This window comes from Drosophila obscura, unplaced genomic scaffold, assembly GCF_018151105.1.
Source record: "Drosophila obscura isolate BZ-5 IFL unplaced genomic scaffold, ASM1815110v1 contig_181, whole genome shotgun sequence".
In the NCBI taxonomy this organism is placed as follows: domain Eukaryota; kingdom Metazoa; phylum Arthropoda; class Insecta; order Diptera; family Drosophilidae; genus Drosophila; species Drosophila obscura.
The window spans coordinates 990,491-1,010,599 of NW_024542769.1; the positions used below are offsets into that span (position 1 = coordinate 990,491).

Genomic DNA, 20,109 nt, shown 5'->3' on the forward strand with positions numbered 1-20,109 from the left:
GGTATCTCATATTTGAATTTAACGGTTTTATGCCATTTGAGCGGTGGAAAGTGGAGGCAGAAAATGAGAAAAAGTAGATCGAAAAGAGAGAGCAACGAAATACAAAGAGAAACAAGAAAAAACGGGAATTAAAAAAAAGCAGCGACTTTCTGCTGATTTCTGTGCGCCTGGTATCACAGATTCTAATTTAACGGTTTTCTGCCATTTGAGCGGTGGAAAGTGGAGGCAGAAAATGAGAAAAAGTAGATCGAAAAGAGAGAGCAACGAAATACAAAGAGAAACAAGAAAAAACGAGAATTAAAAAAAGCAGCGACCTTCTGCTGATTTCTGTGCGCCTGGTATCTCATATTTGAATTTAACGGTTTTATGCCATTTTAGCGGTGGAAAGTGGAGGCAGAAAATGAGAAAAAGTAGATCGAAAAGAGAGAGCAACGAAATACAAAGAGAAACAAGAAAAAACGAGAATTAAGAAAAAGCAGCGACTTTCTGCTGATTTCTGTGCGCCTGGTATCTCATATTTGAATTTAACGGTTTTATGCCATTTGAGCGGTGGAAAGTGGAGGCAGAAAATGAGAAAAACTATATCGAAAAGAGAGAGCAACGAAATACAAAGAGAAACAAGAAAAAACGAGAATTAAAAAAAGCAGCGACCTTCTGCTGATTTCTGTGCGCCTGGTATCTCAGATTTGAATTTAACGGTTTTCTGCCATTTGAGCGGTGGAAAGTGGAGGCAGAAAATGAGAAAAAGTAGATCGAAAAGAGGGAGCAACGAAATACAAAGAGAAACAAGAAAAAACGAGAATTAAAAAAAGCAGCGACCTTCTGCTGATTTCTGTGCGCCTGGTATCTCAGATTTGAATTTAACGGTTTTCTGCCATTTGAGCGGTGGAAAGTGGAGGCAGAAAATGAGAAAAAGTAGATCGAAAAGAGAGAGCAACGAAATACAAAGAGAAACAAGAAAAAACGAGAATTAAAAAATAGCAGCGACCTTCTGCTGATTTCTGTGCGCCTGGTATCTCATATTTGAATTTAACGGTTTTATGCCATTTCAGCGGTGGAAAGTGGAGGCAGAAAATGAGAAAAAGTAGATCGAAAAGAGAGAGCAACGAAATACAAAGAGAAACAAGAAAAAACGAGAATTAAAAAAAAGCAGCGACCTTCTGCTGATTTCTGTGCGCCTGGTATCTCATATTTGAATTTAACGGTTTTATGCCATTTTAGCGGTGGAAAGTGGAGGCAGAAAATGAGAAAAAGTAGATCGAAGAGAGAGCAACGAAATACAAAGAGAAACAAGAAAAAACGAGAATTTAAAAAAAGCAGCGACCTTCTGCTGATTTCTGTGGCGCCTGGTATCTCATATTTGAATTTAACGGTTTTATGCCATTTGAGCGGTGGAAAGTGGAGGCAGAAAATGAGAAAAAGTAGATCGAAAAGAGAGAGCAACGAAATACAAAGAGAAACAAGAAAAAACGAGAATTAAAAAAAGCAGCGACCTTCTGCTGATTTCTGTGCGCCTGGTATCTCATATTTGAATTTAACGGTTTTATGCCATTTGAGCGGTGGAAAGTGGAGGCAGAAAATGAGAAAAGGTAGATCGAAAAGAGAGAGCAACGAAATACAAAGAGAAACAAGAAAAAACGAGAATTAAGAAAAAGCAGCGACCTTCTGCTGATTTCTGTGCGCCTGGTATCTCATATTTGAATTTAACGGTTTTATGCCATTTCAGCGGTGGAAAGTGGAGGCAGAAAATGAGAAAAACTAGATCGAAAAGAGAGGAGCAACGAAATACAAAGAGAAACAAGAAAAAACGAGAATTAAAAAATAGCAGCGACCTTCTGCTGATTTCTGTGCGCCTGGTATCTCAGATTTTAATTTAACGGTTTTCTGCCATTTGAGCGGTGGAAAGTGGAGGCAGAAAATGAGAAAAAGTAGATCGAAAAGAGAGAGCAACGAAATACAAAGAGAAACAAGAAAAAACGAGAATTAAAAAAAGCAGCGACTTTCTCCTGATTTCTGTGCGCCTGGTATCTCATATTTGAATTTAACGGTTTTATGCCATTTGAGCGGTGGAAAGTGGAGGCAGAAAATGAGAAAAAGTAGATCGAAAAGAGAGAGCAACGAAATACAAAGAGAAACAAGAAAAAACGAGAATTAAGAAAAAGCAGCGACTTTCTGCTGATTTCTGTGCGCCTGGTATCTCATATTTGAATTTAACGGTTTTATGCCATTTCAGCGGTGGAAAGTGGAGGCAGAAAATGAGAAAAAGTAGATCGAAAAGAGGGAGCAACGAAATACAAAGAGAAACAAGAAAAAACGAGAATTAAAAAAAGCAGCGACCTTCTGCTGATTTCTGTGCGCCTGGTATCTCATATTTGAATTTAACGGTTTTTGTGCCATTTTAGCGGTGGAAAGTGGAGGCAGAAAATGAGAAAAAGTAGATCGAAAAGAGAGAGCAACGAAATACAAAGAGAAACAAGAAAAAACGAGAATTAAGAAAAAGCAGCGACTTTCTGCTGATTTCTGTGCGCCTGGTATCTCATATTTGAATTTAACGGTTTTATGCCATTTCAGCGGTGGAAAGTGGAGGCAGAAAATGAGAAAAACTAGATCGAAAAGAGGGAGCAACGAAATACAAAGAGAAACAAGAAAAAACGAGAATTAAAAAAAGCAGCGACCTTCTGCTGATTTCTGTGCGCCTGGTATCTCATATTTGAATTTAACGGTTTTATGCCATTTTAGCGGTGGAAAGTGGAGGCAGAAAATGAGAAAAAGTAGATCGAAAAGAGAGAGCAACGAAATACAAAGAGAAACAAGAAAAAACGAGAATTAAGAAAAAGCAGCGACTTTCTGCTGATTTCTGTGCGCCTGGTATCTCATATTTGAATTTAACGGTTTTATGCCATTTCAGCGGTGGAAAGTGGAGGCAGAAAATGAGAAAAACTAGATCGAAAAGAGGGAGCAACGAAATACAAAGAGAAACAAGAAAAAACGAGAATTAAGAAAAAGCAGCGACTTTCTGCTGATTTCTGTGCGCCTGGTATCTCATATTTGAATTTAACGGTTTTATGCCATTTTAGCGGTGGAAAGTGGAGGCAGAAAATGAGAAAAAGTAGATCGAAAAGAGGGAGCAACAAAATACAAAGAGAAACAAGAAAAAACGAGAATTAAAAAATAGCAGCGACCTTCTGCTGATTTCTGTGCGCCTGGTATCTCATATTTGAATTTAACGGTTTTATGCCATTTTAGCGGTGGAAAGTGGAGGCAGAAAATGAGAAAAAGTAGATCGAAAAGAGGGAGCAACGAAATACAAAGAGAAACAAGAAAAAACGAGAATTAAGAAAAAGCAGCGACTTTCTGCTGATTTCTGTGCGCCTGGTATCTCATATTTGAATTTAACGGTTTTATGCCATTTCAGCGGTGGAAAGTGGAGGCAGAAAATGAGAAAAACTAGATCGAAAAGAGGGAGCAACAAAATACAAAGAGAAACAAGAAAAAACGAGAATTAAGAAAAAGCAGCGACTTTCTGCTGATTTCTGTGCGCCTGGTATCTCTTATTTGAATTTAACGGTTTTATGCCATTTTAGCGGTGGAAAGTGGAGGCAGAAAATGAGAAAAAGTAGATCGAAAAGAGAGAGCAACGAAATACAAAGAGAAACAAGAAAAAACGAGAATTAAGAAAAAGCAGCGACTTTCTGCTGATTTCTGTGCGCCTGGTATCTCATATTTGAATTTAACGGTTTTATGCCATTTCAGCGGTGGAAAGTGGAGGCAGAAAATGAGAAAAAGTAGATCGAAAAGAGGGAGCAACGAAATACAAAGAGAAACAAGAAAAAACGAGAATTAAAAAAAGCAGCGACCTTCTGCTGATTTCTGTGCGCCTGGTATCTCATATTTGAATTTAACGGTTTTCTGCCATTTGAGCGGTGGAAAGTGGAGGCAGAAAATGAGAAAAAGTAGATCGAAAAGAGGGAGCAACGAAATACAAAGAGAAACAAGAAAAAACGAGAATTAAGAAAAAGCAGCGACTTTCTGCTGATTTCTGTGCGCCTGGTATCTCAGATTCTAATTTAACGGTTTTCTGCCATTTGAGCAGTGGAAAGTGGAGGCAGAAAATGAGAAAAAGTAGATCGAAAAGAGAGAGCAACGAAATACAAAGAGAAACAAGAAAAAACGAGAATTAAAAAAAGCAGCGACCTTCTGCTGATTTCTGTGCGCCTGGTATCTCATATTTGAATTTAACGGTTTTATGCCATTTCAGCGGTGGAAAGTGGAGGCAAAAAATGAGAAAAAGTAGATCGAAAAGAGAGAGCAACGAAATACAAAGAGAAACAAGAAAAAACGAGAATTAAGAAAAAGCAGCGACTTTCTGCTGATTTCTGTGCGCCTCGTATCTCATATTTGAATTTAACGGTTTTATGCCATTTTAGCGGTGGAAAGTGGAGGCAGAAAATGAGAAAAAGGTAGATCGAAAAGAGAGAGCAACGAAATACAAAGAGAAACAAGAAAAAACGAGAATTAAAAAAAGCAGCGACCTTCTGCTGATCTCTATTTGGTACCTGGTATCTCATATTTGGATTTAACGGTTTTATGCCATTTGAGCAGTGGAAAGTGGAGGCAGAAAATGAGAAAAGGTAGATCGAAAAGAGAGAGCAACGAAATACAAAGAGAAACAAGAAAAAACGAGAATTTAAAAAAAGCAGCGACCTTCTGCTGATCTCATATTTGGTATCTGGTATCTCATATTTGGATTTAACGGTTTTATGCCATTTGAGCAGTGGAAAGTGGAGGCAGAAAATGAGAAAAGGTAGATCGAAAAGAGAAAGCAACGAAATACAAAGAGAAACAAGAAAAAACGAGAATTAAGAAAAAGCAGCGACTTTCTGCTGATTTCTGTGCGCCTGGTATCTCTTATTTGAATTTAACGGTTTTATGCCATTTTAGCGGTGGAAAGTGGAGGCAGAAAATGAGAAAAATTTAGAATGCAAATAGGTTGATGATTTGGAGATTTACTCCTATGTGACGACTTTTTTTTTAGGTAAAATCGTGGTAATGCAACGGTTTTTTATTTGGTTTTGGAAATTCCTAAGTTTTGGTAAAATTGTAAATTTCTGCGGTAAAATAAGGCCATCCAACAGCCTAAAGTCAATCACAATTATATATAATATATTACGGGTTTTTATGAGGGGTACGGGTTTCTTGTGGAATCTCAAAAATAGGCGGATTCCACCTAGATTTTGTTGTATATATAGTGGACTAAAATAGTTCAGTAAATCAGTTGAAGACAACAGGACAACATGGATATAACCACACTGAGGACACTCTTTATGAATATGCACATTTTCCAAGGCAGGGAGAGAGATGTGGCCCGGTCCCTGGATCACGTCAGACGGGCATCCCAAGGACAGAATCTAGAGAAGGAAATCATCAACCGATATGGAGACCTGGAGAACTTAAAGCAGCCGTTCTTTATCATCATGGACGAGTACCACTTCCCGAAAATGGCCAGAGAGGGCCAGCTTAGCACGTACTGAGATCCGGCACGCCCTAAAGAAGGTGCTGGCTGTTCTGCAGTGTTGCAATCTGGATCAGTTCCTGATGGCCGTTGTCGGCGATGGGTGCCTTGCCTACGAGGAGGCAATGCTGTACGCCGAACAAAAAGGTTATCCTGTCCTTTATGACATTGTTCATTTAAGGAACAAGATTACGATCAAATACCGCCATTGCGATGTCGCCTATACAGCTCTATACAAACGGACATATGCTGCTGTTAATGATTGGAAACAGGAGTTTCCAACCATTGAGGAGATCAACCCGCCGGAAAATGTTCGCGGCGTCCATATTCAGGAGCTGAAGCAGATACAGAATGTAGTGCGTCGCAAATTGGCCCTGAATGGAATACCGTTCAGCTTGGGCCATGTCAACAGCTACAAGTTGGAGAGATTTGGAGAATCCCTGAACGCCAATATGCAGCAATTATTTGTGATGATAAACGCATTCTGTCCAGAAATTATGTCGGAATCGTTTCCAGCTATAACCGTCTTCACCTGGATGCTGGGCACTATGTACTGTAACTATTTTTACTATTATTTTAAGTTACTACTAGCTACTAGTTTTACATACATATATACAATAATAAATATTATCTTTTTGTACCCAAAAAATTCTTTTCGATATAATATCCGGACTACATTTGTCAGGTGTCGCTTTGGAGTTTAGCGGCAGGGTATTGTGGCTAAGTGGTCTTGGATTCTGATTTGGAGCATTCAGAGTATTCACTTCTCGGTGTGCCAGCGGAAGAACGGACGGAAGCGAAAAAACTCTTTAGCTAATTGCATTATATTTTTTATTTTTTCCCTTTATTTAACATTTTTGTCACCGACCAATTATAATTTTTTCGTTTCATATCAGTCAGCTTTTATCAGCGAGCAATTAGAATGATTCTTTAGATTTAAACAGTCTAAATTCAAATTTTATCAGCTGTTGTTTTCTATATTTTAAAAGGCTTCCTTTCCCTTAAGCAAACGACAATCGCTTAAGAATAATTACTATTCATAACCAATTTAACTTAATAATGCATTACACTGATATTAACGGCGGAAAGGGGTTCTGCTTGGACACAACCAGTTTGTTGTGGGCATATGATATGTAGCCCTTGATTTTTCCCTCGTATATGAGATTGGCAATGATGCAGTGCGTCTCGTCAAGGGACACGTCTGGAACGCCAACGAACTGAAGCGCCGTCATAAAGTCGCCCAAGTCCAGTTGGTGCGTCTGGCGGATGGCAAACACTTTCTTGAACAGATTGCGGTAGACGATGAACTTGAGCTTCTCAACCAGCAAGTAGATGCCGCTGCGGATCAGCACCTGCTCGTTATCGCGTACGATCTCGTCGAACTTGTTGACGTTTCCGGCTTTCAGTGCCTGGGCCAGGTCGTGGAAGAGCAGCAGATCGTGACGCTGGAGCAGGGCCTTGCTGGGCAGATAGCCAAGCAGCATCTTTACAGGTACCAAGTAGATTAGAATCAGACGCTTGTTGCTGCCGAAGCGGTCCGGGCAGTGGGCGAAGGCATACGACAAGTCCTCGACAGCCATGCGGTAGTTGGAGTCGAACATGGCACGTCGGCCGACGAAGTACTTGTAGGTAATCTGCTCGGGCAGTGGAAAGGTGTCCTTGAACGCGCAGTTGTCGATGGCTCGAATGAGGGGCTTGCACAGATGGAGCTTGTTGATGCGAAAATAGATCTTGAACAGCTGGTTCACCAGGTTCATCATGCCCAGGCGCTTGGTATCCTCCTCGGAGGCGCGTCCGTCGGCGGCGCACACGCGAAAGCAAGCCATCATGCAGTCGGCTGCCTTTTCCAGTATTTGGCCGGGTGTGAAGCTGCGGCCATGCTTCTCGCAGGCCTGAGCTAGGTAGCGAAGGTCCAAACACACGCGGTACATCACAGGCAGGCACCAGTTCTCGTCCTTCAGCATTTGCAGTAGCTTCACCACCGCCGAGCAACAGGCAGCCTGTTGGGTGTAGGCCTCCATGTAGTTCGTCGGGTTCTGGGCCAGATAATAGATCACCTTCAGATGGGAGCCGACCACCTCGTCCAGTGGCGCATCCAAGTAGCGCTCCACCATTTTCTCCGGCTGCGCAACGTGCAGCTTGTCATTTTGTACGTGAACGTCGCGCAGTGAGAGAAACGTGCTCAGACTCTCGCCACTGCAGGCCTCGGCACAGCGCCCAACGCTGGTTAGGTAGTTTGCAAGCGTTCCAAACATTTTTGTTTATTTTATCTATTATTTATTTGTTTTTATTTTTCGCCGGCAAACATAGGGATGATATCAATTCATCGATATATGCGAATCGATAGGTATCGTATCAAGTGATTCAAGTAATAGCATCGTTTGCAGTCCCTAGCATGCAGTTATATCGTATAAAGGCGTTAGGAGATTTTTTGAAGACAAGCTATTTCAAAAAATAACGGGAGCACACACGCAACGGTTGTGTAGGAAATAAAAATTCGATTAAAAAAGGACCTGAAATGCAACCATTTCACTTGGAAACCTCGACCGATACGTTACCCTCACCGAAACCATCGAAAGAATGGCCATGGACTGACTGTAAGTCAGTTTCTAAATTTAAACATAATACATACGTACTATATACTATTTACTTATATACCCGCAAAAGCTGTCAGAACAAATTTCATTTGGTGCCAAATTAACAAGCCTTTATGTTTGATTCTTTCGATAAATGATAAGTTAAAACTCTAAATCATTTCCATCATAGGAACGCTATAATTAATATTCACAACCGACACGAAAGGAGAGATTCACAGCGACCGGCATGTCGACGCCAAGTTTCCTTTTGAGCAGCGGCAAAAATATGCCCATGGTTGGTCTGGGCACCTGGCGTGTGAGTAATTAAGAATAATTCTTTTGGTTATTGATTGTGCAATGCCCATACAAATATGAAATCAAATGTGTTTGCTTGCAAGTTTGTTTCATGGTCAATGTCACTGCCAAACCAAAATGAAAGCACTCACAGAGCTTTCAAAGCTGCTGCAACAGTTAAGCATTTCATTTCCACCCACCTCCCGCGTTGTGTTCTCCTTTCAGAGCCCGCCAGAAGTCGTTACACAGGCCGTAAAGGATGCCATTGACATAGGATACCGCCACTTTGACTGCGCCCACATCTACGCGAACGAGGCACATGTCGGAGTTGCTATTCGAGAGAAGATTCAGGAAGGCGTTGTGACTCGGTGAGAAGCGTGTTTTAAGTACTCTCAATATCCATTGCTCAACCACACTGCTTGCAAAACCATTCCCCATTCCGTAGAGACGAACTCTTCATCACTAGCAAGTTGTGGAACACTTTTCACAAGCCGGAGCTGGTGCGGGCGGCCTGCGAGACGAGCCTTCGTAATCTGGGCATCGACTATCTGGATCTGTATCTCATGCACTGGCCCATGGCCTACAAGTCGGGCAACAATCTCTATCCCACGTGTCCCGACACCGGCAAGGCAGTCTTCGAGGACATCGACTACATAGACACTTGGAAGGCGATGGAGGACCTCGTGGACAGCGGCCTCGTCCATGCCATCGGGGTATCCAACTTCAACGAGAAGCAAATCAATCGTCTGCTGGGCCTGGCCAAGCTGAAGCCCGTGATGCTCCAGATCGAGTGTCACCCGTACCTGCGCCAAAAATCGCTGATAACGCTCTGCTACGACAACGCCATTGGAGTGACTGCCTACAGTTCCCTGGGATCGGGCCACACCCCGTACGAGAAGCCCGGCGGCTACCCGCTGCTGCAGCATCCGATCGTCGTGAGCGTTGCGGAAAAGTATGGACGGACCCCAGCCCAGGTGCTGCTGCGCTACCAAACGCAATCCGGCATTATCGTGATACCGCGATCTGTCAGCAAGCAGCACATGCAGGACAACTTCAAGAGGATCTGGGACTTTGAGCTGGCCATAGACGACGTCAAGGCCATAGATGGTCTGGACTGCAATGGTCGATTCATGACCATGAAGGCGTAAGTCTCTGATGGTTTCTCCGCCCTCAAATTTCCTCATTTAACCGATTCTCACTCCAGCGCCTATGGACACCCTCATCACCCTTTTGAGCCAGGGCAGAATTCTCAGGAATAGGACGTTTCTTTATGAGCAACGACAACTAGGAACAGCGGCAAGAGAAGTCGATCCTAGAAATGATATCAAAGCTGATCACCCAATTAGGAAAATTTATTTGGCATTCATTCGGCATTAACCTGGACTCACAGGAACTGCTGTTGAACATCTTTCACACCTTCTCAATATATCTGTCGTTTATCGTTCAGTTCGAAAACATAAAAAGTTTATTTATTCGTCGAAAAGAGCATCTCCTTATCGTCCTTGATCGAGATATGCCAGATTTAGAGATTTAACTAAAAAACTATTGCAAAATAACGTTAAATAGTGGTTCATCATGAAGATCGGCTCAGTCCCAGCGTCTGCACATCAAGCTCAAGGTCACGGGACACAATGAGACGGCACCCAAGCAAGTTTCGATCCGCTAACCAATCCCCAAAACCGCATGACGCCTAATAAATCTCCGATGGGACAACAAATGGTTAAATTTGTTTAATTTTCTGGAACTACAGCGCCATAGACGCTTTTCTTTGGAACTATTGCACTGCACTGCCTTTTTGTTTGAGTTTAATCGATGCATAATGCGATGTCTCCGATCTGGGCGTGCTGAGGCTTCCTATGATCGGAAAAGCGTAATTTTCTACGTTATTTTTGGGCCGATCCGGGTCGTTCCAATTACAAAAACAATAAATTGCTACCACAACCTCTTATAGGGAGGGCACTCTGATCGTCCCCTTGCTTGGCGCCAAATTCAAATCCATCTTTGTTTTGTAACAATTAGATATACTTTATTTTGATTTAAAAACAAATGGTTGCATACATTCACGTTCATGCCCCAATCCGATTCGTTTCGTTTCGTATCTTTATCGCCTGTTGTGTAAATAATTCTAGTGGCCTTTGCATTTGGATTATGCAGTCGTTGAATATAACACTTATAAAATCGTTTTATATGATCGCATCGCTTACATAAAATAAAACATATCGTACAGTCGTTGCGTTGACATTGTGTGTTTGCTTCGTGCATTCACTTAGGAGTATTTTGACAAAGATTCGAGACATAGTTACTAATTGTAGACACAGATTCCGCCGAGATCGTTCCCAGCATTCAGGTTCAGCAAATAAAACTAAAACACGCCCTGCAACGGCTTGTTGATCTGCGCTCTAAGGCATTAACTAAACTAACTAAGCGACATTGGTACAGGCCAGCTAGCAGCGCTAGCCAGCACTCTGCAGCAGCAGTTCCGCAGCCACCTCCAGGCTCCAGTTGCTCTGCTGCAGGGCCTGCTCGCATTGACCCCTGCCGGCCACGCCCAGTCGCGACAGCTGATCGATCTTGTAGTGGCGCGTGCCCAAGGACACATCCCCACCGGCTGCCCGCAGCGCATTGCGCACCTCCAGTTCGACGGCCGCGCTGCCCAACTCCTGCAGCATCTGCTGGAGTTTCTCCTGCTCGCGTCCACAGTCTGAGGGGACGGGCGCATATAGCTGGTGGGCTCCCTCCAGGTCCTGAAGATGCTGCTGTCGCATTTTCTCCATCCGCCTGTGGATTTGCTGGGCTGAGAGCGGCGGCGGAGCCAGGGGAGCTGGTCGATGCGGTCGAAGGTAATCATCGAGAGTGACCTCATCGTAGATCGCAGGCCCACTGCCCCCATTTGGTACCTGACCATAGTAGGTTGATCCAGCAGTGCTGGCCGCCACTGCATCATAGAGCGAGGCGGAAGAGGCGTACACATTGTTCTTGGGCGCCACCACGCGATTCGATATGGCCACGAACGAATGGTTCGTCTCCGGCTGCTGTTGGTGCTGCTGCGGCTGCTGGTGGTTCTGGTATATCTGCTCCTCTGGCTGCTCTGCTGGCGGCTGGGCGTAGTACTCCGAAGGCGTTGACGCCACCTGCTCGTACCAGATGCGATTAACCACACTCTGGGTGGATGCGACGGCGGCAGCTGCCTCCACGTTGTTCTGCTTGGGCGAGTTGTTCGACGAGGGGCTGGAATGATTCGAAGTGGCGCATCCGTTCTTGAGGGGCGTGAGATTCTGTTTGTACACCATATCCTTGTTGGCATACACTTGCGTGGAGTTGCGTTGGTACTCCTCCTGGGCCCTGTTCTGGCCATTGCTGTACATGTCCTTCTCCAGCTCGGCAATAAATGACTTGTCCAACAGTACGCTCTCAGCCGTGTTGGCCGGAGTTGGTGCTGCCGGCAAAGGCTCCATGGGGAGACTGGCAATTGCGGTGATCGGGTCGGTCCTCTCCAGCGAGAGATTACTGAGATTCAGCTGCATGGCTGCCGACTCCAGGGCAGGCATGTTCTCCTTATTCGAGTTGGAACCGCCAAAGAGGCTCTTCCTCACCGAGGGACTATTATAGATGGGGGCTGGCGATGGCGCCGCCCCAAGAGATTGGTTTAGATTCGAGTAGAGTGTCACTGCTCGCTCCAGGCTGCTGGTGTCGAAGGGATCCCGCTCCCGGACTGGCGTCGACTGCTGCTGGTTTAGCTCTCGCTTCTGGGCAAACTCCATCGTGTTGGAATAAGTGGGCGGCATTTGGTATGGAGGCGGCTGCAGGCGTCCCGGCGAGGCAGTCAGGTTGGCTGGATCGAACTCAAATTGCGCCTGCTCATCGAAATATGTTGGAGATACATTCAGCGATCCTTCCACGTCACAAAATGTGGGCACATCTATAGGGGCATCCAGTATGCAGAAGGAGCTGTCCATCTGCATGGATGAGCTGTCGCCGCCTGCTCCTCCGGCGGAGGGTCGCACCTCCGGCGAAATGTCAATGAGTATTCCCTCCTGCTGGAACTGGGGCGGCGGCGGCCGCTGTGGTCCACCAACTGTCACACCTGTAGCCTTCCCTACAGACCCCTTTTGCTTCACCGCATTGCGTCGCTGGAGTCCGGCCGAATCGTTGATTAGCTTGTTGTAGGCAAACTGCTTGCTGGTCGTGGACTTTCGCTCCTTGGCATGACTCTGGTTCGACAGAGAGGCGCACTTTCGCTGACGCTCCTCTCCGTTGGCCATGGCCCCGGCTCCACCACCCCAGCAGAAGCCGAACGGGGAGCCGTTGCCGGCACTGCTACGCATCACCACATCGCCGCTGGATGCCGCCTTACGCTGTTCCAGTAAGTTTCTTGGGAAGATGCCAATCTCAAATGTGCGCTGGTTTTGACCCTTGATCAGCTTCAGCTCGGGCCGTCCATCGATGATTGCAATGGTATCGCCAGCCTCTATTTTCAGCCCCTTCGAGTCGTGATAGACGCGGGCGGCTCGCATCAGCGGCGGTGACATGCTGACCAAGTATTCTCTGCAAAGGAATCGAGCAACGCGGATTAGCAAGGAGCCCTGGAATCAATGAATCACTTTTCACTCACTTGAGAGCCGCAAAGGTGGGACGCTCTGCAGGGGTCTTGTCCCAGCACTGCAGCATCATGGCGTAGACATCCGGCGGACACGCATCTGGCTGATGCAGGCGCTCGCCCTCGCGATCTATTTTTCTGAGGATTTGGGAGCCATTCAGGCCCACCCAGGGATCCTCGCCGAAGCTAAACATCTCCCACAGGGTCACGCCGAACATCCAAGTGTCCGAGGCATGCGAGAACTGGCGGAAGCGCAGCGATTCTGGGGCGCACCACGGGAATGGGACCTTCTTGTGCTCCGACATGACGTAGCAGTCGTCCTCCTGGGGCAAAGCGCGCATCAGGCCAAAGTCTCCGATCTTAATCTTGTTGCCAGCGGCCAGTAGCACGTTGCGACAGGCGAGATCGCGATGCAGGAAGCGCTTCTGCTCGAGGTATGCCATTCCAGTCACTATCTGAACGGACCAGTTCCAGATGTGGGTGAGAGCCGTGTGCCGGCACTGTTTGCGCAGCGTGTCGAGTAGAGAGCCCCGCTCGGCCAGCTCCGTGATCATCATCATGGGCTGGGACAGCACCACGCCGTACAGCCGCACCAGATTGGAGTGATCCAGGGCGTGCATGGCCTGCACCTCGCGGAAGAAGTCATCGATAATGCCCGGCTGTGTGAGGTTATCCGACTTTAGCACCTTGACGGCCACCGGTATCACCTTGCCCGCTGGGGAGGCGCTCCATTCGCCGCGTCGCACAACGCCGAAGGAGCCGTCGCCCAGCTTCAGGCCCATGGTGATGTCCTTCTCATGGATGAGGCAGGTGAGCTGCGTGCCATTGCCCTGGGTCGAGTCCCGCGCTGCGGACGCCTGCTTCTTGGACGAGGGCTGTTTGCCACCCCCAATTAGCTTGGACAGGATGTTCTTGCGCCACTGATGGGCCTTCTTTTTGCGCACCGCCTCCAACAAGCGTCGTATGGCGGGCTTGCCCAGGCCACATCGCTCCAGATCTTCGGACAGTACATAGTCGAAGTGGGCCAGGCGCGATACCTGCAGATCGTCGCGTATCCTCTCCAGGAACTGCTCCAGCTGCACCTCGCGCAGCAGATCCTCCAGCCAGGCCGTTTCGCTATGCCCGCCATCGACGACGACAGGAGAGGCCATGTTCTAAAGAAAATCAAATATAACAATTTGAAAAAAATCTCAGAAACGTCGGGATAAGGTTTAGTCCGGAAAAGGTAATGAAAGTCCCACAAAATATGTTTTGGATCATCAAAAATATCAATTCTCAATGCCCTTACATAGAGAAGGTGGCGCGTGGGGGTGGGGGTTTGTGGCGGTTAATTTTGCTTAAAAAGTGCATTAAATGCCACCTAAATGCATAATTTATTTGGATAATTTACTCGTATGCCTACATGACGTCACACACGAAATATTCAAAGCCAAAGCTCCACATTGCGTCACCTCCCAAAACAGTGAGTGCATGCGAGTGCATGTGATACGAATTGGGAATGCACAGAGCGATTCAGCGGTCGATGTCGCTGCTGCTGCTGCTGCTGTCAATGACGCGGGAATTGCGGGGTGTGTGTGAGTGTGGTGGGCCAGGGCAAAAGATAAACGGGGGAATATAGGGTGAGAGCTTGAACTCCGACGCGTGCTCAAGTGGAGTTTATTTATAGAGAGATAAGCAGGCAGGCCAGGCAGATACATTGAATGAAATAGATAGTTTGCACAACCAACCCCAGGGGGATCGTTCCAGTGACGGATTATGTGGAAAGGCGTGAGCAGTTATCGTTGTTGCTGGAAAGACCTTTATGTGTGTATTTTTAGTAACTGAGTCAACTGATTACAGGCGTTACATGCTTATGCCATTCCCAGGTAATACTTGGAATACAACGCTTAGTGCTTGACGACAGTTTGAGTAATTGTTCAGGCGGAAACTTGAATTTGAATAGCGGATGCGACGGACAACAACAACGCCCCATTGAGAGCAGGTTTTTTCTATGTCATTCGTTAGGTTAGCGATCCCACCCCAAAAAATCGCCACAGTTGCGTTAGAGCATTGTTATTGTTCTGCGTATGTATTTCTAAACATTTGTTACAGCGCTCCCGAGGGTATAAAGGATGGCTGGACACTTACCCGAGCTGCAGATGTGCAAATTCAGTTGATTTCGAGAGACAGCTGCAGCCGCGGAGCGGCAGCGAAGCGTTTTCTGCTGCTTCCGTTGGCTGCTGCACTCTGCTAAACTTCCTGTCTGGACTGGAACAGGTTGCCCAAGACAAAAGAGACCACGACGAACGATGATGATGATGTTGGAGATGTGAAATTCAATATGCGAGACCCAGCCAAGCAGGCAGCCGCAGCAGCAGGCGCAAGGCAAGGTGAAGGACGTCGACGCAGACGTCGCCGTCACAGCCGCAGTTGTTGTTTCTTGAGTGTTTGTGTGTGTGTATGAGTTCGTGTGCGTACGTTGCTTTGTTTACACTCTTCGCCAAATGAGCAGCTGGCAGCGCTGTTGAATTTGTATACGAAAAGTAGCCATCACGACGACGCTACGCTGATGCCGCCATCGCCGCCGCGGATGAAGCAAGAAAACACTTTAATATTAATTTAGTGAGCAGCGCGCCCGCCGCCACACACAGCAGCACACACAAAAACAATGAATCCGCTTTCAACAGCCACTTTTCCGCACGCCCAGCTCCCTCCCCCGCTGTCGTCACGTCACACGTTTTGCACAATTTTCTATCTGTATTGTATTGCTGTTGCAGTGGCCTGTGTGGCTCGTAGTGTGCGTGAGAAAATTGAAATGCACGAAAAAGCAGCAACAACGCAAAACAATGTTAGCCGCTGGGTCTCACAAACGAACTGCTTAGTTAGCTGAAATTACTGTTTCAGTTGATAATTGGCTTGTTTCAGAATTATTTTCCAGTGCAGAAGCAATAAAACACGGATTGGACCTTTTTAATTTGCGATTGAAAATGCGCGACAGCGAGAAACGGACTTGCCTCTGAACTTCCTTCTCGCTCGCACCCTAGCAGCTGACAGCGAAACGGAGCCATCGATAGTCGATAGCAGATTCAGGCAGAGTTGCACTGAACCATATGAAGAAGGCAAATTTCGGTATATTTCTGAGAGTCAGGTCACACTGTTGAATACACGTGCGGATTGTTTTTGGTTTGGTTTTATTTAATGGTTACATTTTGCTAATTTCCAACTAAAAACATGCCGGCAGCAGTGGCTACAGGTGTGCAGATAAACGGGCCATTGAAGAACAAGAAAATTGTATTTGACGATGCAGGAGAGGCCGTGGCCAAGCCAAACAAACAGAAACCAAAAAAGCAGCAACAGACACAGCGCAATGGCCAGGAGCAGGTGAAGAAACCCCAAAGAATTAAGTTTGGCGATGACGGCAGAGTCGAGGAGCAGAAACCTTGGCAGAAAAACCACCAAAAGGAGCACGGTCATGGCTTCCAAGGGGGTAAGAAACCTCAGAAGATAAAATTTGGCGATGACGGCGAAGTCGAGGATGAGCAGCAGCCGTGGAAGAAGAACCACCAACAGGAGAACGGGCATGCCTCCGAAAAGGCAAAGAAGCCACAGAAAATAAAGTTTGGCGATGACGGCGAAGCGGCTGATGGGACCAAGAAGCCGCAGCGTATAAAGTTTGATGAAGATGGAGCTGAGAGGGATGCCTCTGACTCCGATGAAGACAGTGAGGACGAGCTAGAGCAGAAGGCCAGTTTCCAGAAGCGCAGCAAACACCAGTCGCAGGCTGACGAGGAGGAGGAGTCTCAGAAGAAGTGGTACCAAGTGGTATGTTGAGTCCATAACAGGGATAGCATGTTCTAAATCTTGGCTCCATTCCCTTCTTAGCATCCGGACTACCCCAGCAGCGAGGAGGTGCTGGACATGAAGGACAACGAGCAGCTGGAGTTGTTCAATCTCTGCAAGAATGCCTTCGAGGCGGATAAGACGACGTTTAACAGACGTAAGTCATTCCCCATTTCCTCTGCTGCCTCCAGTACTTAGGATATTACTCCCACAGGCAATCCCTCGGATGTCCGCTGGCTGCAAACGGCCCTCCACAAGGGCACAGCCAAGGATCGAGCCAATTCCGGCGCCCTGCTGGTGACTAGCAATCCCCTGGGCAACCTGGAAGCCTTGTCCGCGCTTATTGGCTTCTGCAAGATATCCAACAAGGCCAGCAACGATGTGATCGCTGTGCTCACGGACCTGTGGCAGGAGGTGCTCCTGCCGCCCAACAGGAAGCTGCTCTCGATACACACACGCGGAGCAGACTGGAAGAAGCTGCGGAAGGACGACACGCTGCGCGAGCAGCAGCAGCGGCGCATCTATTCGTATTGGTACTTTGAGAACGAGCTGAAGGACCAGTACCACGAGTTCCTGAAGAATGTGATGCAGGGTCTGCAGACGGGACAGGAGCACAACAAGAATGCTTCCATTGTGGCCGCGGCAAGACTCCTTGCGTACGCTCCAGAGAAGGAACAAATGCTGCTAACCATGCTGGTGAACAAGCTGGGCGATCCCATTGCCAAGATAGCCTCCAAGGCGCTGCACCACCTGAGCGATGTGGCCCAACGGCACCCCAACATGTGTGGCGTCATTGTGGCCGAGGCGGAGAAGCTACTTTTCCGCAACAATATCTCGGAGCGGGCCCAGCACTTTGCCCTCTGCTTCCTGTCCAGCATCGCGCCATCCGGACGGCCGGAGGTGTGCACCAAGTTGGTAAACATTTGCTTTGCCCTGTTCAAGGTTCTCGTGCAGAAGGGAGCCGTCAACAACCGCACCATGCAGGCTATTTTGAGGTGCCTGCAAAAGGCCATTGCGGAGGCCCAGCCGGCAAAGGGCAGCAATGGGGAGCTGCTGAACAAAGAGATGCAGGACACCATCTACCGGCTCGTCCACTTGGCCGACATACGCGTCTCAGTGCAGACCCTTGGCCTCCTGCTGCAGCTGGTCACAGTGAAAACGGAGAAATCGGATCGATTCTACAATGCCCTGTACGTGAAGCTGCTGGACCTGAACCTCATCAATGTGGGCGGCAAGACAGCGGCACAGCTCCTTCACATTGTTCACCGTGCCATCCACATCGACAGCCATGTGGCCAGGGCCCAGGCCTTTGTGAAGCGTCTCCTGCAGCTGACACTCTACGCACCGCCCCAAATTGCCGCCGGCTGTCTGATTGTTCTGCACAAGCTGCTGCGCATGCGGCAAGAGCTCATCGGAGGCATTGGAGCCACCGATGAAGTGAGTTCCTTAAGGACCGTCGTGCCAGAGGACGGAGACTTGGACAGGTTTGGCAGCGATGCCGAAGACGAGGTCAAGGAAGAGGCGGACGAGCTGGCAACACCACCAGTGGTAAAGACAGAAGCTGCCAAGTCGAAGGTGGTCAATATCGATTCCTGCAAATACGATCCGTATCATCGTGTGCCCGCCTTTGCCGGAGCAGCCTACACCTTGCGTCATGAGCTGCTGCTGCTGCGCCAGCACTACCATCCCACGGTGCAGGTCTTTGCCGAACAGATACTCGAACGTGAGCCACAATTCCCCTTTGGGATTCTCTTTGTTTTTGTCTTTTCCATTTTTTAATTATTGCCATTTTTTTTCCTACTGCAGAGAAACGAATCGATTACTATGGTGATCCCTTGCGAGATTTTGGACTGCCGCATTTCCTAGAGCGTTTCGCCTTCAAGAATCCCAAGAAGCTGGAGGCGTCGCAGGCGGAGACCGCCGCTGTGGCTCACAAGCGCTATATGGCGCAAGGAGGTCGCGGCAAGCCAGTCAAGTCGCTGACTAAGGCCAACTGTACGGAGGACGAGATGTTCATTCTCAACTTCTTGGAGCACAAGCGCAGGCAGGCGGAGATTGTGGCCCAGAACAAGAAGCAGAGGGAGGTGAAGAAGGATGAGGACGCTGATGGAGAGCAGGGCGAGGAGTACCTGAAGGAGGGCGAGGTGGATGACGATGAGTTTGAGGCGTATCTGGATGGGTATTTTGGCAAGAAGTTCAAAGAGGGCGCCGATGCCGAGGAGGATGAGAATGAACTGAACTTCCTTGAGGAGCTTGGCGGCGAGTTACAGTCGGAGAAGTCCAAAAAGAAGGACAAGAAGGGGAAGCAGGGCGCTGACAAGCAAGAAGAGGACATGGATGAGATCGACGACGACTGGGGCGATGATAATCTGGCAGAAGATAATGAAGATGATGAAATGACGGGCGCTGGCGGAGATCAGTCCGACGATGAGACCGGCTCAATTGACTTGCAGCCCCTAGACGATGACGACGACGACGACGATGAGGGTTCCATTTCGGAAGGCGACCAAGCCTCCGATGCAGAGGACGACAGCGATTCCAGCGATGCTCCTGAGAGCCCAGACGATTATGATGGCGAGGATTCGCCGCCCAAGTCGAAGAAATCCCGCAAGGAGGAAGTCAATATGGTGGATGGACGCAGCTTTGCCAAGACCCTCAAACAGAGCCACGGTAAGAGGGATACAGCTTTTGGTCTGATCCGATGTTCATCTGTCATTCTTTCCCTTCTCCTTTGTCCTTGCAGATATGTCCTCGCTGTTTGCCGCTGCGGATGAGTTCTCCTCCCTGATGGAGGAAACGGCCAAGGTTAAGGGACAGGGCACCAGCAACGCCGTCTACAACAAGGACAAATCCTCCGACAAGCAAATTAAATGGGAGGAGAAACGCCGCTCCAATACGAAAACCTACACAGGCAAAAGGTTTTCCGGCAAACCAGCGGCCAAAGGTGGAAAGCCACAGAAACCAGGCAAGAAGCGGAAGCATTAACAGCTGCATATAGCCCAGCCCCGAGAATATTGCAAAACCTACCAACAGCAGCAATAAATAAATTCATTTTGTATAAGTTAAAGAATTCTTTGAATTGGATAAAGTGGGAATGGAGCTGCAGATGCAACTGCTCCGATTGAAGAATTCAAATGAAACCGATTACGGAATCAACGGCTGATCCTGATCCCTGAGGAGGACGTAACTTGTTGGCGCTGTAAGGAAAGGAAACCCCCAGTCAGTTTTCTCTATTCTTTGATGCCACAGATGTTCGTCATGGTCCCTTTTTATACCCGTACTCCAAAACGAGTTAAGGGGTATATTAGATT

At 47.5% G+C, this 20,109-nt stretch overlaps 4 protein-coding genes across 5 annotated transcripts; 2 read left to right on the forward strand and 2 right to left on the reverse strand.

Moving 5' to 3' along the window:
* Nucleotides 1-6,348: 6,348 nt before the first annotated feature.
* Nucleotides 6,349-7,837, reverse strand: LOC111067885 (PCI domain-containing protein 2 homolog). The gene has a single exon (XM_022357220.2). It carries the CDS (start codon nucleotides 7,765-7,767, stop codon nucleotides 6,577-6,579), a length of 1,191 nt encoding a protein of 396 aa, XP_022212912.1. The 5' UTR covers nucleotides 7,768-7,837; the 3' UTR covers nucleotides 6,349-6,576.
* A 160-nt stretch (nucleotides 7,838-7,997) lies between these two features.
* LOC111067886 (1,5-anhydro-D-fructose reductase) lies at nucleotides 7,998-10,115 on the forward strand. 2 transcript variants are annotated; one of them, XM_022357221.2, is made up of 5 exons: nucleotides 7,998-8,109; nucleotides 8,279-8,404; nucleotides 8,608-8,750; nucleotides 8,828-9,526; nucleotides 9,587-10,115. In XM_022357221.2, the coding sequence occupies exons 2-5, from the start codon at nucleotides 8,336-8,338 to the stop codon at nucleotides 9,639-9,641; spliced, it is 966 nt and encodes a 321-aa protein (XP_022212913.1). In that variant the 5' UTR covers nucleotides 7,998-8,109; nucleotides 8,279-8,335; the 3' UTR covers nucleotides 9,642-10,115. The 2 variants fall into 2 exon arrangements, with proteins under 2 accessions (XP_022212913.1, XP_022212914.1); XM_022357222.2 differs by lacking the exon at nucleotides 7,998-8,109 and having other exon boundaries at nucleotides 8,183-8,404.
* Nucleotides 10,116-10,386: 271 nt separating this feature from the next.
* LOC111067884 lies at nucleotides 10,387-16,003 on the reverse strand. Its single transcript, XM_022357218.2, has 3 exons — nucleotides 15,107-16,003; nucleotides 12,995-14,133; nucleotides 10,387-12,927 (listed from the first exon to the last, which is right to left on the reverse strand). Exons 2-3 carry the CDS (start codon nucleotides 14,128-14,130, stop codon nucleotides 10,836-10,838), a joined length of 3,228 nt encoding a protein of 1,075 aa, XP_022212910.1. The 5' UTR covers nucleotides 14,131-14,133; nucleotides 15,107-16,003; the 3' UTR covers nucleotides 10,387-10,835.
* Nucleotides 16,004-16,082: 79 nt separating this feature from the next.
* Nucleotides 16,083-19,865, forward strand: LOC111067883 (uncharacterized protein F23B12.7). Its single transcript, XM_022357217.2, has 5 exons — nucleotides 16,083-16,780; nucleotides 16,841-16,955; nucleotides 17,013-18,521; nucleotides 18,605-19,468; nucleotides 19,542-19,865. The coding sequence occupies exons 1-5, from the start codon at nucleotides 16,190-16,192 to the stop codon at nucleotides 19,781-19,783; spliced, it is 3,321 nt and encodes a 1,106-aa protein (XP_022212909.2). The 5' UTR covers nucleotides 16,083-16,189; the 3' UTR covers nucleotides 19,784-19,865.
* The last annotated feature ends 244 nt before the right edge of the window (nucleotides 19,866-20,109 follow it).